This window comes from Cryptosporidium ryanae, assembly GCF_009792415.1.
Source record: "Cryptosporidium ryanae isolate 45019 chromosome Unknown contig_13, whole genome shotgun sequence".
NCBI lineage: Eukaryota > Apicomplexa > Conoidasida > Eucoccidiorida > Cryptosporidiidae > Cryptosporidium > Cryptosporidium ryanae.
This window is the reverse complement of record NW_027125556.1, coordinates 218,831-234,653: the sequence shown is the minus strand read 5'-3', so window position 1 is coordinate 234,653 and position 15,823 is coordinate 218,831. Positions and strand designations below refer to the sequence as shown.

General features: G+C 29.2%; 9 protein-coding genes across 9 annotated transcripts; 5 read left to right on the top strand and 4 right to left on the bottom strand.

Annotated features, from left to right (window-relative positions):
* Positions 1 to 70: 70 nt before the first annotated feature.
* Positions 71 to 1,780, top strand: FG386_000466 (CBS domain multi-pass transmembrane protein; the record flags this gene model as incomplete). The annotated part of the gene is made up of 1 exon (XM_067339816.1): positions 71 to 1,780. One exon carries the CDS (start codon positions 71 to 73, stop codon positions 1,778 to 1,780), a length of 1,710 nt encoding a protein of 569 aa, XP_067196512.1.
* Positions 1,781 to 1,844: 64 nt separating this feature from the next.
* Positions 1,845 to 3,236, bottom strand: FG386_000465 (hydrolase; the record flags this gene model as incomplete). Its single annotated transcript, XM_067339815.1, has 1 exon — positions 1,845 to 3,236. The coding sequence occupies one exon, from the start codon at positions 3,234 to 3,236 to the stop codon at positions 1,845 to 1,847; it is 1,392 nt and encodes a 463-aa protein (XP_067196511.1).
* Positions 3,237 to 3,376: 140 nt separating this feature from the next.
* Positions 3,377 to 4,205, top strand: FG386_000464 (uncharacterized protein; the record flags this gene model as incomplete). Its single annotated transcript, XM_067339814.1, has 2 exons — positions 3,377 to 3,438; positions 3,503 to 4,205. 2 exons carry the CDS (start codon positions 3,377 to 3,379, stop codon positions 4,203 to 4,205), a joined length of 765 nt encoding a protein of 254 aa, XP_067196510.1.
* Positions 4,206 to 4,270: 65 nt separating this feature from the next.
* On the bottom strand, positions 4,271 to 4,939 carry FG386_000462 (uncharacterized protein; the record flags this gene model as incomplete). The annotated part of the gene is made up of 1 exon (XM_067339812.1): positions 4,271 to 4,939. The coding sequence occupies one exon, from the start codon at positions 4,937 to 4,939 to the stop codon at positions 4,271 to 4,273; it is 669 nt and encodes a 222-aa protein (XP_067196508.1).
* A 121-nt stretch (positions 4,940 to 5,060) lies between these two features.
* FG386_000461 (acetyltransferase) lies at positions 5,061 to 5,819 on the bottom strand (the record flags this gene model as incomplete). Its single annotated transcript, XM_067339811.1, has 1 exon — positions 5,061 to 5,819. One exon carries the CDS (start codon positions 5,817 to 5,819, stop codon positions 5,061 to 5,063), a length of 759 nt encoding a protein of 252 aa, XP_067196507.1.
* A 74-nt stretch (positions 5,820 to 5,893) lies between these two features.
* On the top strand, positions 5,894 to 8,740 carry FG386_000460 (uncharacterized protein; the record flags this gene model as incomplete). The annotated part of the gene is made up of 1 exon (XM_067339810.1): positions 5,894 to 8,740. One exon carries the CDS (start codon positions 5,894 to 5,896, stop codon positions 8,738 to 8,740), a length of 2,847 nt encoding a protein of 948 aa, XP_067196506.1.
* Positions 8,741 to 8,829: 89 nt separating this feature from the next.
* On the top strand, positions 8,830 to 10,590 carry FG386_000459 (uncharacterized protein; the record flags this gene model as incomplete). Its single annotated transcript, XM_067339809.1, has 1 exon — positions 8,830 to 10,590. The coding sequence occupies one exon, from the start codon at positions 8,830 to 8,832 to the stop codon at positions 10,588 to 10,590; it is 1,761 nt and encodes a 586-aa protein (XP_067196505.1).
* A 210-nt stretch (positions 10,591 to 10,800) lies between these two features.
* Positions 10,801 to 12,780, bottom strand: FG386_000458 (protein with C2H2 Zn finger; the record flags this gene model as incomplete). Its single annotated transcript, XM_067339808.1, has 1 exon — positions 10,801 to 12,780. One exon carries the CDS (start codon positions 12,778 to 12,780, stop codon positions 10,801 to 10,803), a length of 1,980 nt encoding a protein of 659 aa, XP_067196504.1.
* A 172-nt stretch (positions 12,781 to 12,952) lies between these two features.
* Positions 12,953 to 15,793, top strand: FG386_000457 (phosphatidylinositol 3-kinase; the record flags this gene model as incomplete). The annotated part of the gene is made up of 1 exon (XM_067339807.1): positions 12,953 to 15,793. The coding sequence occupies one exon, from the start codon at positions 12,953 to 12,955 to the stop codon at positions 15,791 to 15,793; it is 2,841 nt and encodes a 946-aa protein (XP_067196503.1).
* Positions 15,794 to 15,823: the final 30 nt, after the last annotated feature.

Below are 15,823 nucleotides of genomic sequence, written 5' to 3'. Positions count from 1 at the left end.
CTGTAATTAATTTATGTGATTATTTGTGAATAATAGTAACCGAACATTTGTGATTTTTCATAGAGATGTAATGTTGTGGAAGCAAAAAATAAATGCAATTCTTGTTAGAACCGGTTTTTTGTTAACGATTATTAACAAGTTAGTTAGTTTACCAGGTAAAGATCTACACCTATGTGAAGCATCACATATAAATGGTACAAGAATTGAAAATATTGGAGAACTAGCAAATATTAGATATAGGCAAGGTACAATTGAATATTATCTGTGTATTCTGATAAGTTTAATTCTTGTAATAATTGGTGGAATTGCATCTGGGTTGACAACTGGATTGATGTCTTTGGATGGTGTTCAACTTAAAGTGTTAATTCAGACAGGGAGCGAAAAAGAAAGAAAGTGGGCATTAACTGCATTAAATTTAATTAAAAGGCATCATCTCTTACTTGTAACCTTGTTATTAACTAATTCTATATGTATGGAAACCCTACCACTATTCCTTGACAAAATAATCCCAAGTTGGTTGGCAGTACTTTTATCAGTGACCGCTATACTAATATTTGGTGAAATTTTACCTCAGGCGATATGTACAGGTAAACATCAACTAATGATAGCAGGAAACTGTTCTAGTTTTGTTAATATTCTCACCTTTTGCTTGTTTTTTTTTTCATGGCCAATTAGCAAACTTCTGGACTATTTTATTGGAAATACAAATAAAGTAAATAACTTTTATGCAAGAGCACAATTAAAAGCGCTTATAGCGTTACATAGGAGAACAGACGACTTAAGAAACAGACCGGTTTCAATTGTTCTTCCAGCAACCAACACATCTGGAAATAAGATGAAGAGCTGTCACCTAGTTCAAAAGAGTACGAGAGTTAAAGGTGAGAGAAATATAAACACAATAAATATAACACAAAATAACTTAAATAGCCAGTATTTAAATTCAGATACTGTTCAATCATTCATAAATACTGATCGCGAAACATCGCTAAACAGGTTGCAACTAAAAGGTTTAAACGATTTCAAATCATTAAATACTGAAAACGGTCTAGCAAATGATGAAGTTACAATAATACAGGGTGTACTAGATATGGCGAATAAAAGTTTACTTGAGCTCTCAGTACCTTTAGAAAATGTATATATGCTTCATATTGATTCGAAATTAGATCACTCGTTGTTAGAAGATATTTTAACGGTAGGTCATTCTAGGATCCCAATCTTCTCGAAAAATAGACATAATATAGAGGGATTACTTTTAGTAAAATCTTTGATAACAATAGATCCAGATGATTCTGTAACAATCAAGTCCCTTTTTGATTCAAAACACTGCAATAGATATATCGTTGAACCTATTTTCGCATATCCACAAACAAACCCATATGATGCACTTAATATATTTCAGCAAGGGCACTGTCACATCGCAATATTAACAAATTATGTCAAAGAGTATACTGAATCAAGAAAAAATAATACACCTTTACCTGAAAGATGTGAAATAATAGGTATTGCAACTCTTGAGGATATAATTGAAGAGATTATTCAAGAGGAAATTATCGATGAATTTGATACTAACACTGAAAATCGAAACTATCCAAGTATATGTACAACTGATCGAAACCTAATTAGAACCTCCTCATTGTTCAAATTCAGCAATAAATCAATTAGCAATTACTTTAACCTTGGATTTAAAAAATCCACAAAAAATAGAAAATACTACGAAGATAATTTTAGTTCTGCTCCAGAATTATGGAACCCAATTTATTCATTAAACGAGAGTTTATAAAATAACAATATATTTTCATCATAAAAATTCTCGATAAGTAGTCAGCATCAGCTAAACTTTTATTTTAAAGTAATAAAAATTCTTCTGGAACCCTTCCTGAAAAGCAGTCACCTAGACTACTCGTGATTGCAAATTTGTTTTCTACCAATCTCAAAACGTCGAAGTCGATATCATAACCTTTATTACTCAAATAATATATTTTGAGGTCATTTTTATCGAAGAGTAGTGTTGATGTTTCAGTTAATGGTTTCGAATCAATTATTATAACAGAAAACTCGCATTCATCTTTAGCCAAGTAAATATCAAGAGCAATAAATTTGGTATTGTAAATCTTAAATAAGTCATTAATAATGTTTTTATTTTTAAAAAAATTAAAAATAATATGAACAATATTTTTTTTCATATCCTCATTCACATTTAGTTCTTCGTAATAGTTATAAATATTTCTCTGGCTAATTCCAATAATCTTATATTCGTATGATCGCTTAACCTCCCCAAAAAATACTCTAAATTCAAACATTTCGTCCATTGTAGAAATATATTCCCTCAACAGTAATGTGTTTTTGATACTTTTTCTTCTCGCATTTTCAATATCGTGTGTAACTTTTGTTGATGCTTTCAATAGTATTAGAACGTCTTCAAAAGTTTTACAACACAAACTTCTATTTTCATTGATCCATGTAGCATCTGTTGGGGTTGACCAAGTAAATTTTGGGACAATACCTGATGAGATATAACTGTCAACAAGAAATAAATTTTTTATTTTTTCCAAACATTTCTTGGAATCCTCACTCAGTAAATTATAATTTATAGAATCCTCAACTTCAGATTCAAAGTATTCGTCAATTAATGAGTCAGGAATACTTATCAATTCGCCTCGGATTGTCGGTACCAAGTTCAACTCACAAGCCTTTTGATACCAACTAGATACACCTTCACTTATTACATCATCAGAATTCCAAAATATTTCTTCAGGTCCCCAAATAAAATCCAAGAATGCCTTTAAAGAGTCAATTAATTGTTTCGTTTCGATAATATGATTAGTATTTGTAATATTCGCAAATAGTGTTTTTATTTCAATAAATATATCATTAATAGTTGAAATTTTTAATTCTTGATTCTCTAATATCAGTTCAGAAATCATTAGATTATTTTGAATTCCATTACTGGAATGTTTGGCTTCAATTGGGAACAGTCTGATGGCCTTTATTGATATATTAATTTTAATTTCAAGTAATATCACAGTTCTATAGCTAACAGAAAAAACAGATTTACGAACTATATCAGGATCTCCTTTGAATGGAATAAGGTTTACTAATGAAAATATTTCTATAGGGTACATTTTTTTACATATGTCAAAAGTATCATTTAGATAAAATTCAAATTTAAATCCATTTTTGATAAGAAATTCAATTAATTTCCACGTTTCATCCATAGAAAAATGATTATTATTCATTTTGTTATATGCATATGTAAGAAGTTATTCAAATTTTTTATTTTAATCGAAGAATGGATTTTTATGGTTTGGAGAACCCGTTATTTTAGCGGGAAGACCTTTTTCAACCAGTCATATGTTACATTTAGACAAAAAAAAAAATGAACGATCCTGAATTGATATGGAATAGTGTATGCAATAATTTTTGTTCATTTAAAGTAAAGTAAGTTTAATATCTTTATTTAGATGTGAAACTTTTATTTTTTTTTTTTTTAACTCATTTTTAGATGTGAAAAAACAACATTTTGCAAAAATGAGTATAACGTCACCGGACTATGTAATCGTACATCTTGCCCATTGTCAAACCTTTTATATGCTACAGTAATTGAAAACGAAGGAGAATGTTTTCTATACATGAAAACTGCAGAAAGAGCGCATACTCCAAGGTATTTATGGGAAAAGGTAAAGCTTAGTAGTAATTTTCTAACAGCAATTTCACAGATAAACAAGAATATGAAAAATGTGTTTCCTGAACACCAAATACTCAAGTGTAAACATAGACTTACTAGGATCCGTCAGACTTTGATCAGAGCGAGAAAGATCTCTTTAACACCAAAACAAAAATTAGTTCCTATTAAGAAAAAAACAGAGAGAAGAGAGACTTCAAGGGAAATGAAGGCGTTATGTGCAGCAAAGATAGAGAACGAAATTGAAAATGAACTTTTACTTAGACTGAAGGAGGGAATTTACGGAGAAGTATACAATTCAACAAGTAATTCTGAAAAGATAAAGGAGGATTTAGAGAATGAAGTATTTGAAAATGAAGACGAAGTTAAAGGGGATTTTGTAGATTATATAGAAGATGTTGAAAGTGAACTTGATGATGAGATTGATAAAATTCATAAACAAGAATTAAAGAAACTTCTTTCAAAAAAGAAGATAAATATTGAATATGAAATAGAAGAGGAAAAAATTATGCAAATAGAGTAAGAACATTATTTCACTTAAAAAGAATAAACTCTATCTCAATTCAATCTATTTAGTATTTAAATTAGTTACAAATCATCTGGAGTTGGAGGAAACACGGAAGAACGATATATCCATAGTTTTGGGCAATTTGTTAGTAAATCTTCCAAATCCAAGGTAGACATTGGAAATTGGTCACCTATGTAAATATACATGCCTCCATCAATTATGTCTTTTATTTGAATATGAAATGGCGAAATTATAACCATCCCTGATACTTGAGACGAACCTATAGAACCTTCTCTAAACCATATTTCCATACAATTCCTTCCTCTCACTATTCCAGTAACTTGCGCTCTAAGTGATCTTTCGATTACAACACGTAAATCTTTTACAGGAAAAAGAGTATTCCAATTCGTATATCCATCTGTTAAGTCTGTAATAAACCCCTCTATTTCCCTTTGCCTTTCCGGATCCAACCAATCTGAAGCCCTAAGTAAAGTTAATAGAGCGAGCAAATCATAATCGACACGCACAGATACAGCTGGATTTTTTCTCCATAAACCATATACTCGTTTTACTGTATTAAAAAAATTAGTTATATTAACTTTTTCGCTGATGCATTCTGGGAAACTCCCACTATTGCACAGGATGAACCTGCTTAACTCCAAGATATCTTCGGAAGCATATAGATATTCAGAAAGATCTTTTCTTAACTTTTCTACACGTATGTCCTCATCTCGTTTGCTAGATAACATTAAATATTAATATAGTATCCGAATAATTCAAAACTTAAGTCCTTATATTTGAAATATCCCCTTATTTCTGTTTTCTAACAATCGTTGCCGCTGTTTTGTACAAGTAACATAGTAAGAAATATTAGAAATTTGACTCATTGATATTTTTAGACAAAATAATGTAAGGCTCATTAATAGGTGATATTTCATCAATATTGAATTTACACTTATTTGAATAAAACTTTATAGCACCTTTGTTCTTTTTCAACACAGTACACATTATTTTATCTAGTTTCATTTTTTCACATATTCTGCAAAACATATCTATCAATAATTTTCCGCATCCATTACTTTTGTGTAGTGATTGTATTTCGTACATATATCCTACTGAATATAATTTGCCCGGAATAATACTTTGTTCCAATTCTATCTTAAAACATAAGAAAGAAACTATTTCAATTTCTGAGTCGAAGTTTTCGAATATATTAGTAATGTAATGCTCAGTTTGGTGTGAATATTTGGATTCATCTATTTTTCTGTATATTATTATGTAATTGCACGCTTCGTCAGACAATTCTTGAAATTTAAGATCATCATCCCAACCATTTTTCCAAATATCTCCCCACGGGTTCTGATCATACAATTTTTTCATATTATATCGTGTTATATCAAGTATTTGTTCAATATGATTTTCATTAAGTTCGCTCCTTCTGAGAATCTTCATTTCAAAATTCTTGGAGATAATAAGTAATTGTTCATTTAAAGAGTTCAAAAGAGAATCATCAAGGAGTAACAACTTAAAGTAACTCCTTGAATCTCTTATTTCATAATTTATAGAACTACACTTCTGTATTTTTTTCTGTTTCTCATTTAACTTGGATCTTATATTCTTTTCTTTCATTAGTTAATATTGAGCGCAGAATTTTAATGCGATTTTTTTTCTTTATACAATATTCCTTTAATAAAAACATATAAATGAGTAATAAATTGGCCTGCATAAACAAATATGGAAAAAGAAAAAGATTTCAAAATAGATTTAAACGATGTAAAAAATCATATGTTAGAAAAGTATTTGATGAGAAGATCAAAAATATTACAATTGATATTTTTAAGATAATTCCCCATATATGTTACCGACGAAGAAAAATAACGACAGGATTGGAAAGCAATCATCTAAATATATTTTTAAATGTTCAAATTAAACTGAGAGAACTTTCTTACCTAATCTTTTCAGTTAATTTTAATTCAGACAACTTCTTTTGTTTTGCCTTCTTTGAATTTTTCAAAAATATTATTGAAAAATTGATTCACTGGCTTTCTACGACAGATGAAGACGTAGTACTTGTTATTATTAATTCATTTCCAATTTTAGTAAACATTATTGAAAAAATGAGAAAAAATACCACAATAAGATCAAGAAAAAGATTTAGATCAATTAATTCTCTCGGCCATATGTATATTGAAAAACTCATTAAAAGATTTGTACAAATATTAAGTTTATTTAGCACATCCGTTAACGTTGGAACTAGAGTTTCATGTATTTTTAACATGAATGTTTTAACAAAGATTGACGGTTTTAATGTAGAAATATTATATGAAGCATTCTCACCTCAAAACTTGCCGTTTGAACATTTTGATATTGAGGGTAATAACAGTGCCATTGCTGATACAACTTCAAACGTGTCACAGGATCTAACAACTAAATTTAGTGAATTTAAGAAAAACGTGATATTTTCCTCTAAATTTTCCCTGATTAAATTCTTTAAAATAAGTTCTATCAAAGGTATAGAAAACAAGATTTATGACAAAGGTTGGATATATAAGAGACTAGAAGACGAGTCACCTGCAGTAAGATTTGAAATTTTTACTATGATAAATGATATATTTAAATCGAAGAAACTATACATGTCAGACTTATTTGTGAATAGGATTAATGATATAATATTCGATTATTTTCTTGATGAAAATATCGCAATTCAAACTCTAATATCTGAAATGATAGTAACAATTTCTCTTATTATACCGATAAGCACCGAGAATATTTCTAAAATAATACCAACTATAAATGACTGTAATACAAAAACAAAAAGTAATTTAATTAGAATTGCTTCCTTTGGTGTATTTTTAGAATCAAAAGGTCTAATTAAATTGATAGTGACTTTAGCAAATTCCATTGAGCAACTGGATGAAATATTATTCTATAATTCCATACCTTCAATCGTTAAAAATAATCTGTGTATTGCTAGTGAAATAATCAATGATTTATTTGGCAGATATTTCAAGGAAAAAGGATTTCGTCGCGTAATATTATTAATATTTACATATTGGGCAATTTGGAATTCACCTTCAATAATAAACAAGATAAATCCAAAGTTATTACTGTACTATAATATTGCCAAACTCCACCTATTCCAATTCATACCTGAAATTAGGTTCAATTTACCAAATGAGTTTTATCTTAAATTAAATTTTATAAAGCCTCAAGAAAATATTTATTTTAGGCTTGCAGATAAGTTGGAACTTAACAACCAAATCAAAACATGTACAGAATTTTTAGAAATTGATTATGTTTCAAAACACAAAAAATTTGACATTTTAAGCGATTACAAATGTAAAAAAACATTAATTAAGATGATTGTATCTGATTACCTTCCATTGGGATGTGTTTTTAATTATTCAAACATTAATTTAACTTCTAAAAATTATTTTAGAAAAAATAAGAAGAACTTACTTGCTCTGCTTGAAATAATTAAGTTGTTAATGAGGCTACCATATAGGGATTCTTTTAGAATTAATATTATTTCTAGAATCAATAATTTACTAGAATTGATTCCAAGTACAAATAACAATTTAATTGGGAGTTTACTAGAAAGGATTAATGTTTATGAGTTATTGAAATTCAAAAACTGTGGATTAATCATTAATCAAAAATTTTTAAAAATATATCGCAACTTTATATGTGATTTACCAATAAAACACAGATGCAAAACAATACTTTCTTGCTTTTTTGTTTCCATACCACTCAATATTGATACAACTCAAGATATTAATCAAAAATTAATGACGTTTTCAAAAAAAAGTTGTTTTGCCACATTTAATAATGATAAGAAACTTGAGAGCCTTAATAATTTATTTTGCAACTGTACGTTTTGTAAAATTTATTTCATGAATCTTAATCCAACCATTCAACGCTCAAATAAATTACCTGTCATAGTTTCTGATACTAGTGAAAAGGAGAATTATTTAAAAACAATTACTTTCCCATTCAGAATTATTAGGGAAATACCAATTAATATAAGTTTCAATGTTTGTAACATTAAGGCTGATCGTTTAAAGTCAAATAAATTATCTAATTTAAATGTCAACTTATATATTCAAATACCAAGAACACTTTGCTTTTCACTTTTATCTGATGAATCAAAATATTTTTATAGAAAAACAAATAATAATATTGAAAAATATTCGAACGTTTTAGAACAGTTGAACTGCATGAATTTTTCTTCGAAGAAACCTGTTGAGATCCATTTAGGTTCTACTTTTAGAAGCTCAAAATTCAATATTAGAAATAATTTTAAAAAAGATCCGATTGAAGTTATGAGTACTGAGTTGAAATTTAGTACTAGAGATGTTCGTATATTTCCTATTTGTAACAAAGTTCAAAGAATTACACTTCGTCAGTCAATTCCAGTTATATACAACCATCCACTCGCTTCCCCAGTACTCATCTTTGCATCAATAAAAGATTATAAATTCGGATTTATGGATATTTTGTCTAACATTAATCATCTTGAGATCTATCCAGATGAAATGAGATTAACTTAACTTCTATATATTTGTTTTTCTTTTTAAATCTTGAATTTCATGTAACTCTTGGCGCTATGTTATAGTCGTTTTTTTTTCTTTGCCCATTTATGTATCCTTTATTCATAAGCGAAGATGAACCTTCTGAAGATGTAAAGCTGCAGTTTGATAGTGATGTCAGATTCTCAGATTTCCCTCTTCATTATGATCTTATTGATTCACTAACATGCAATGGATATATATTCCCTTCACCTGTACAATATCACTTATTAAGCCATGACATTAGTGAAAATTTGCTAGTTCAGGCAAAGTCTGGTACTGGAAAAACTATTGCATTTACAACTTATGTTATTAACAAACTTCTTTTTGAATTAAACGATAATAAACTACAAACACTGAGTAAAGAGGAGTTGTTAGTTCTTTTTATCTCTCCTACAAGAGAGATTTGTATTCAAATAAATGATACTGTATCGACTTTAATTAATCCAATTAAAAGTAAATACTCAATTACTAGTTTATGTTGTGTTGGTGGAATCCCCATTTTTCAGGATATACATAAATTTAACGATGATTCATATATCCTATTAACCTCTACACCAGGAAGATTTATTCAGTTAACTAAGACTAATTCTATAAAAGCCTTAATCCCTAATAAGATAAAAGAATCTCTTCTTTTTCTTTTGCTTGATGAAGCTGATCGTTTGTTTGATAGTTGTTTTATTAATCAAATCAAATATATTTTGAACTTAGGTCTAAACTCTCAAATTATTGCTTTTTCTGCAACCTTCCCACAGGAAAAGCTTCAAGTGATAAAAACTACACTAAAAAGTATTAAAATAAAATCAAAATTTTTAAAAAGTACTGAAATCAGGCAGATTCAACTATGTGCCTCCTTAAGACCAAACGAAATCAAAGATGACAGCCCCACTATTAATGTTTATAACAAAACTTTTGAGATGACAGGTATAAGTACTGATCAAGAAGATTCAATATTATCTATTTCAAAAATGGTTGGAAGCCCAGTATTGAAGAATATCAATTTTCTTTTATTTGACGACATATTTGAATATTCTATTTCAAGAAATTTTTTCGATGAAAATGACTATTTTCAGTGGTCTTGTTGTATTAATTCAATTATCAAAATATTATTTAAAGTCCCATTTAGGCAGTCGATTATTTTTACAAATAATGGCTCATTGGGATACAAAATAACAGTAGCACTGAAATATATTGGTATACCAGCAATGTATATCAACGGGAGAAGATCTCAGACTGAACGTGAGGAAATATTTTTAGCCTTGAAAAGGAGTGTATGCAGAATTGTTGTTTCATCTGACTTGCTTGCACGTGGGATTGATGTTAAAAGAGTTGACTTAGTTATAAATATTGATTCACCTATTGATAAAGAAACATTTCTTCATAGAGCTGGAAGAACAGGAAGGTTTGGACAAACAGGCATCGTTGTTTGTATTCCTACTTGTAAAATAGAGCACGACTCCTTTTATTACATTTTCAATCAGTTGGGAATTAAATATCATAATTTTAGTGAATACTACAGTTTACACGATAACGGATCAAATAAAAGCAACAAGGAAATTTTAGAGAAGGAAGATATATTATATTCATGTTTATCGAGCAAAAATAACTTGCCTAAAAGTGAAGACTTAATAGTCACATGTATAGATGAAGATGATTCAAATTTTTATTTAAAGGTAAATTGTGACTTGAATTCAAAAGTCAGTGAAAATTCTACTAGTAAAAACAGTTTAGTAAAAACTCCTTTTTCTAAGAACATTTTAGATTGTACCAATTTTCTCGAAATTAAAGAAATTGACAGGACAATATTGGATATCTGGAGGAGATCTTTATGAGCTACTGTTTCAGACGACAATTAGAATTAAGAAAAAGAGTCCTTCACATTATAGTTATTACCTATTTCTAGTATATAACAATAATCTGAATTGAATATTAATTTAAATTCACTCTACTGAAGTCACAAATACTTGAATGCTCTCTGAAATAAACAATACAATGGAAAATACTGTAGCATAAAGAACTTTTAAATCACATATCAATAAAAGTCAAAGATCATCATACTTGATGGTTGTTCTTATGTCAAACTGATTACTGCATCTATTTTGAAATGCTGAGCTTGTTTTAGGAGTATCCCAATCTTTGAAGTAATTATTTCTCTCATATGGTATTGGTCTTTGATATTTATTGTATTTAGATCTAATTGGACCAGTCATATTAGATTGGTGGTTACCTCTTTTCATGTGGTTAGAACCAGAGTCATCGAGGTTTGGATGAATGAGATACGAAAATTTGCCCGAAAGTGGTTTAATAATCCTTTCGAAAATCAATTCATCTTTAACGACATCTAGAAAGTCTTTATGCTTCTTATTTAAGTGTTTACTTACGAATTCCTCTCCCTTAAATTGTTTAAGGCATTTAGCGCATTGCCACCTGTCTGGTTTCTTCCTGATAGCGTGCTGCTCACAATATCTCTTCCAGTTAAATAAAAGCACTTCGTCATTGTCGGATACAGATTCAGGTATTAACTCGAATACCGAGGGCAATTTTAATAAACCCTCAATATTCCTGTTTAATTGTGTCAACGCCGACTTACTTTGTTGATTTTCAATAAGGCTATCGTAAGTTTGAATTTCAGAAGTAAGCGCTTCATTTCTCAACCAACCACCTTTAAATCTATTTCTCATCATTGTCTCAATATATCCTCTGGATAGCAATAAAAGACTCCTGTGAGAATTAAATAACTCACGTTTTAATTGGACAGGACTAGAGTCTGTTACGTTCGCAGGAGAAATGGTATCTGAGAAATCAGAATTGTTTCCATTCTCTGTGTAGTTATGATGATTTTCAATCTTGTTCTGAAATAGTCTTGCTACTGTAAATGTGTAATAATCAATTCCATGTACAAATCTCAGGTAAACTGCTAAAATGTCCACAATCTTCTTAACTTCCATTTTATTTTTCTCAAACATATCCTCAATAATTTTGTCTATCCTAAATTCAATATTTTGATCTTTTTCTATTTTCTCAATTATTCTCAACATGTTTTTTTTGTCTGAACAAAGTTGTTCATTCGTAGAAAATATTTTCGGTAATGTTCCGAACCTTGTTGGTACATTGTCATTAAATAGTTTTGCTTGAACAACGTAAATATAATACTTTTGGCCATGTTGTCCAACAATATTTTGATAATCATGAACTCTTTCATGATAATCTAGCTGTAAATAAGAATGTGAAATTTTTTGTGTAGAAAATGAAGATTTAATTATCTTCCCTTTTATTCCTTCAAATGCATTGTTCCTGTTTTCGTTATTGTCAAACAAAACATAGCACTGTCTATTCAATATTCCACGATTAAACTTTGGAGTAGAAAGACTTAAATCCAGAAAGCCTCTACATGCCCCAAATGTCCCATCTGGTAGTGGAAATTGATTAGTGAAATAATCCAAAATGTCAAGGCAAGAAATGTAAGTTGGGACTTCTGTCAGTAATAAGACATGAGAATTCATATTTACTTCAAAATAAGGTTCCCTCAACACTGTAATATTGTCAAAATTACTGATTTCATCTCTTTCAGAAGGATTTGATTGATATTCATAGCTACTATCAAAAGAAACAACTCTGTTAATAGAGCTAAACTTACCATTAACTAACTTATTAATAAATAAGTCAGCTCTTTTAACAACCAAGTTTCTTCTTACTTCAATTATTTTCCTAATCCAAATAGGATGGAATTTTTCCAACAGGAACGGGGAGGATTTATTTGAATCAATAAAGTCCGATTTATTTCTTTGAACATACTTCGTTTTGTAAGAATCATACATTTCAATAAGCTCATTAGGGGATAAGTTGTCACTTTGAGCTAGTGTGAATTGTTTAAACGTCATAAGGCTTTGAATCGAATTTTCACTGACCCCAGCAACATTTTGATTCGAGGGCTGAGCAAATGCTTGTTCAGTTGAAGGTGGTACTTGATCTTGAATACCGTTACCAAGGGTTTGATTTGAATCACTTATATCGTTATCCATTTCTAAGAAATTATTATTTACAATCAGGCTTTATATCAGTATTTTTTTTCTTACAAACTAACAAGGGTGCTAAACTATGTAAATAGAGAGACGCTTGAAATAGGCGGTATAAAATTCCAAGGTATTTAAAAAAAAACTTTTGGTTTCTTAAATGTGAGGTAACACTGTTTTGATGTTTATTAAAGTTAATAAAATAATAATTTCAAGTGAAATTTTAACAAGTAACTTTGCTGAGTTTGCCCCTGCTTTATTAAGGATACAATGTGAACTATTTTCGGTAAATTCATTCGGTGATGTTTCCGAGTTGAGACCACCTATTCAATCAGAAGTCATAAAAATTGATAGTTATACAGATGAATCAAAAGAATTTAAACAAATAGATTTTTTTTTTGAGATGCATATCAATGAATTAATTTCTTTCTCACCATTTTGTAATTATTCAATTATCTGTTTATTTAATATTTTAAATGAGAACGCAAAAGATATCGACAATTTTAAAATAGGATATTCTGTGTTACCCATATTTAATATCGAAGGATATGTATTTTTAGAAACAATGTTGATACCTATTGTTCCTGAGTATCAGAAAAGTACAAAGAGTCTACCTGTTTTTCAAAAAAATTGTATCCAAAATTATAAGGCGTTTTTCCCAATGGAATACTTTGCAAATTTACTGGATAATGATAAACTAAGTAATTTATCTTTCGGTTATATGGTTATATCAATTAATTTAAATAGAAGTTCAACTCTTTCTTGCTTTAAACGGAATAAAATATTTTCAGATGAATTGAATTTCGAATATGATTTTAAAATTAATTATTCTCAATTCCTAAATTTCTTATGCAGGAATTCGGATTTTCTTATAAATCAAAAATCTAATCGGAAAGGTTTTTATTTAAAAGTACCTGATTATCGTATATTATCTGTTAAAGGTTTCTATTCTACTTTAAACACTAAATTTGATAATCCAAGATTTAAAAAGGGTATAATAAATAACGAAGAAAAAGTTAAAATCGAGTTAAATATCATGAGGCTTTATACATTATATATTTCTGTATTGGAAAAGGATTTATTCAAGGAGGAAGTAGAACTTTTATGGGAATATAGATACATTCTTCCATTTTTCAAAGGAGGAATTCCAATGTTGCTAGATAACATTAATCTGAAAGAAAATTCGATAATTCGAGAAGTAGAAAAGTTACTTGAAATTACTCAATCTTTTAATGAATTTGTGGAAAAAGGCAATACTCATATTGAAGATTCTTTGAACTTGCTCTCTTGTGATTACAAAGAATATGAATTCATACGTGAATTTGCCATAAAAAATTTAAAAAAATGTACAAGAGACGAACTAAAGCTAATTTTACCGCAACTTGTTCAGTCACTTAGGTACGAAGTTAATTCAGAGTTATCCAATTTTCTAAAAAAATATGTCACTCTCGATCTTGAACTTTCAGTAGAGCTGCTCTGGTTGTTGGTTTCTGAAATTTCAGACTTAGAGTCTATTGATGTATTCGAGAGGACATTTATCGAAATAATAGATGAATTGGTGGATCCAGAGTGCTCAGTTTTGAATGGAAACGATAAAAATAAATGCTGTGTTTATCATAGAAACCTTGAAATAATTGATTTGTTCTTATCACAGTTACGATTTAGACTAACATTATTATGGATTCATAATATTTCAATAGAGGAATGCAAGAGAGAAAGGCTAGAAAAAAAAATTCAAAAATTCCAAAATATATTACAGGATTTTGAGGCTGGGAATATTACTAATTATTCAAACCAAGTAACTTCAAACTCCCAGGCTATTAGTAGAATTGTTTTAAAACTACTAAACTCGATAAAATATATGGTATTTAATGAGTGCAAACTCATAAAAAATTGCAAAAAAGTTAAATTAAATAAAAGTCTGTACTCTTCAAAAATAGTTTGGGAATTAAAGCACTTTGATTCAAATAATATAGATGAAAATATCGAGAATATTTCACTTCCAATACTTAACATTACGAATCTGAGCGAACCATTACCACTACCTATTGATATAAACAAAGCGCTTATCGGGATTGTACCGAATGAAAGTTTTATAATAAAGTCCTCGCTTTGTCCATTTATTTTGTCTTGTAGGATTGCTATATTAGATAATTTAAATAAGCCAAAGGCATTTGATCATGGTTCTAAGAATGAAAGTTCCTGTGTTTCAGAGTTAATATATCCTGTTATCGAATCAAAGTACATGTACAAGGTAGGTGATGATCTCAGACAAGATCAACTTGTCATTCAATTACTTGAAATATCGAGTAAACTACTTGAAGAATGGAATTTAACAAATTCTACTACAACTTACAAAGTACTTTCATTCTCTAAAAATGACGGTTTAATATTTTTTCTTGAAGACTTCCCTTCGATAGGTGCACTGAGAAAGAAATATGGAAAAAACTGTATTCTCCAATACTGGGCGGCTTTTCATAATACTCAAATTGACGAAATACCGGAGAGTATTATAAACAGATTTATTATAAGTTGTGCAGTATATAGTGTGGCTACTTTCATTGTCGGAGTTGGGGATAGACACTTGGATAACCTTTTAGTCGGAAAAAATGGTGACTTCTTACACGTTGATTTTGGATATATCTTTGGTGAAGATCCTAAACCATTTCCACCGCCAATGAAAGTATGTACGGAGATGATTGAAGCAATGGGTGGAATAAACTCATATGGTTTTAAACTATTTGTCGACAAATGTTGCGAGTTCTATAGATACATTAGAAGAAGATCATGGCTATTCATTAATTTATTACTTCCAATGGTTGATAGTGGTATTAAAGATTTCGATTCAAAGCTTAATGGTAATCATAAGGCGGCTTTAATTAAAATAAAAGAAAAGTTCAGACTTGAACTTAGTGAAATGGAGGCAGAAGACTATTTAAGAGAGATAATAATGACTTCTTCTAAAGCATTATTCCCAGCAGTTGTAGACACGCTACATGAGTGGGCGTTATATTGGAAATGACAAATTAATCCCGCATATTAAAATATTAAA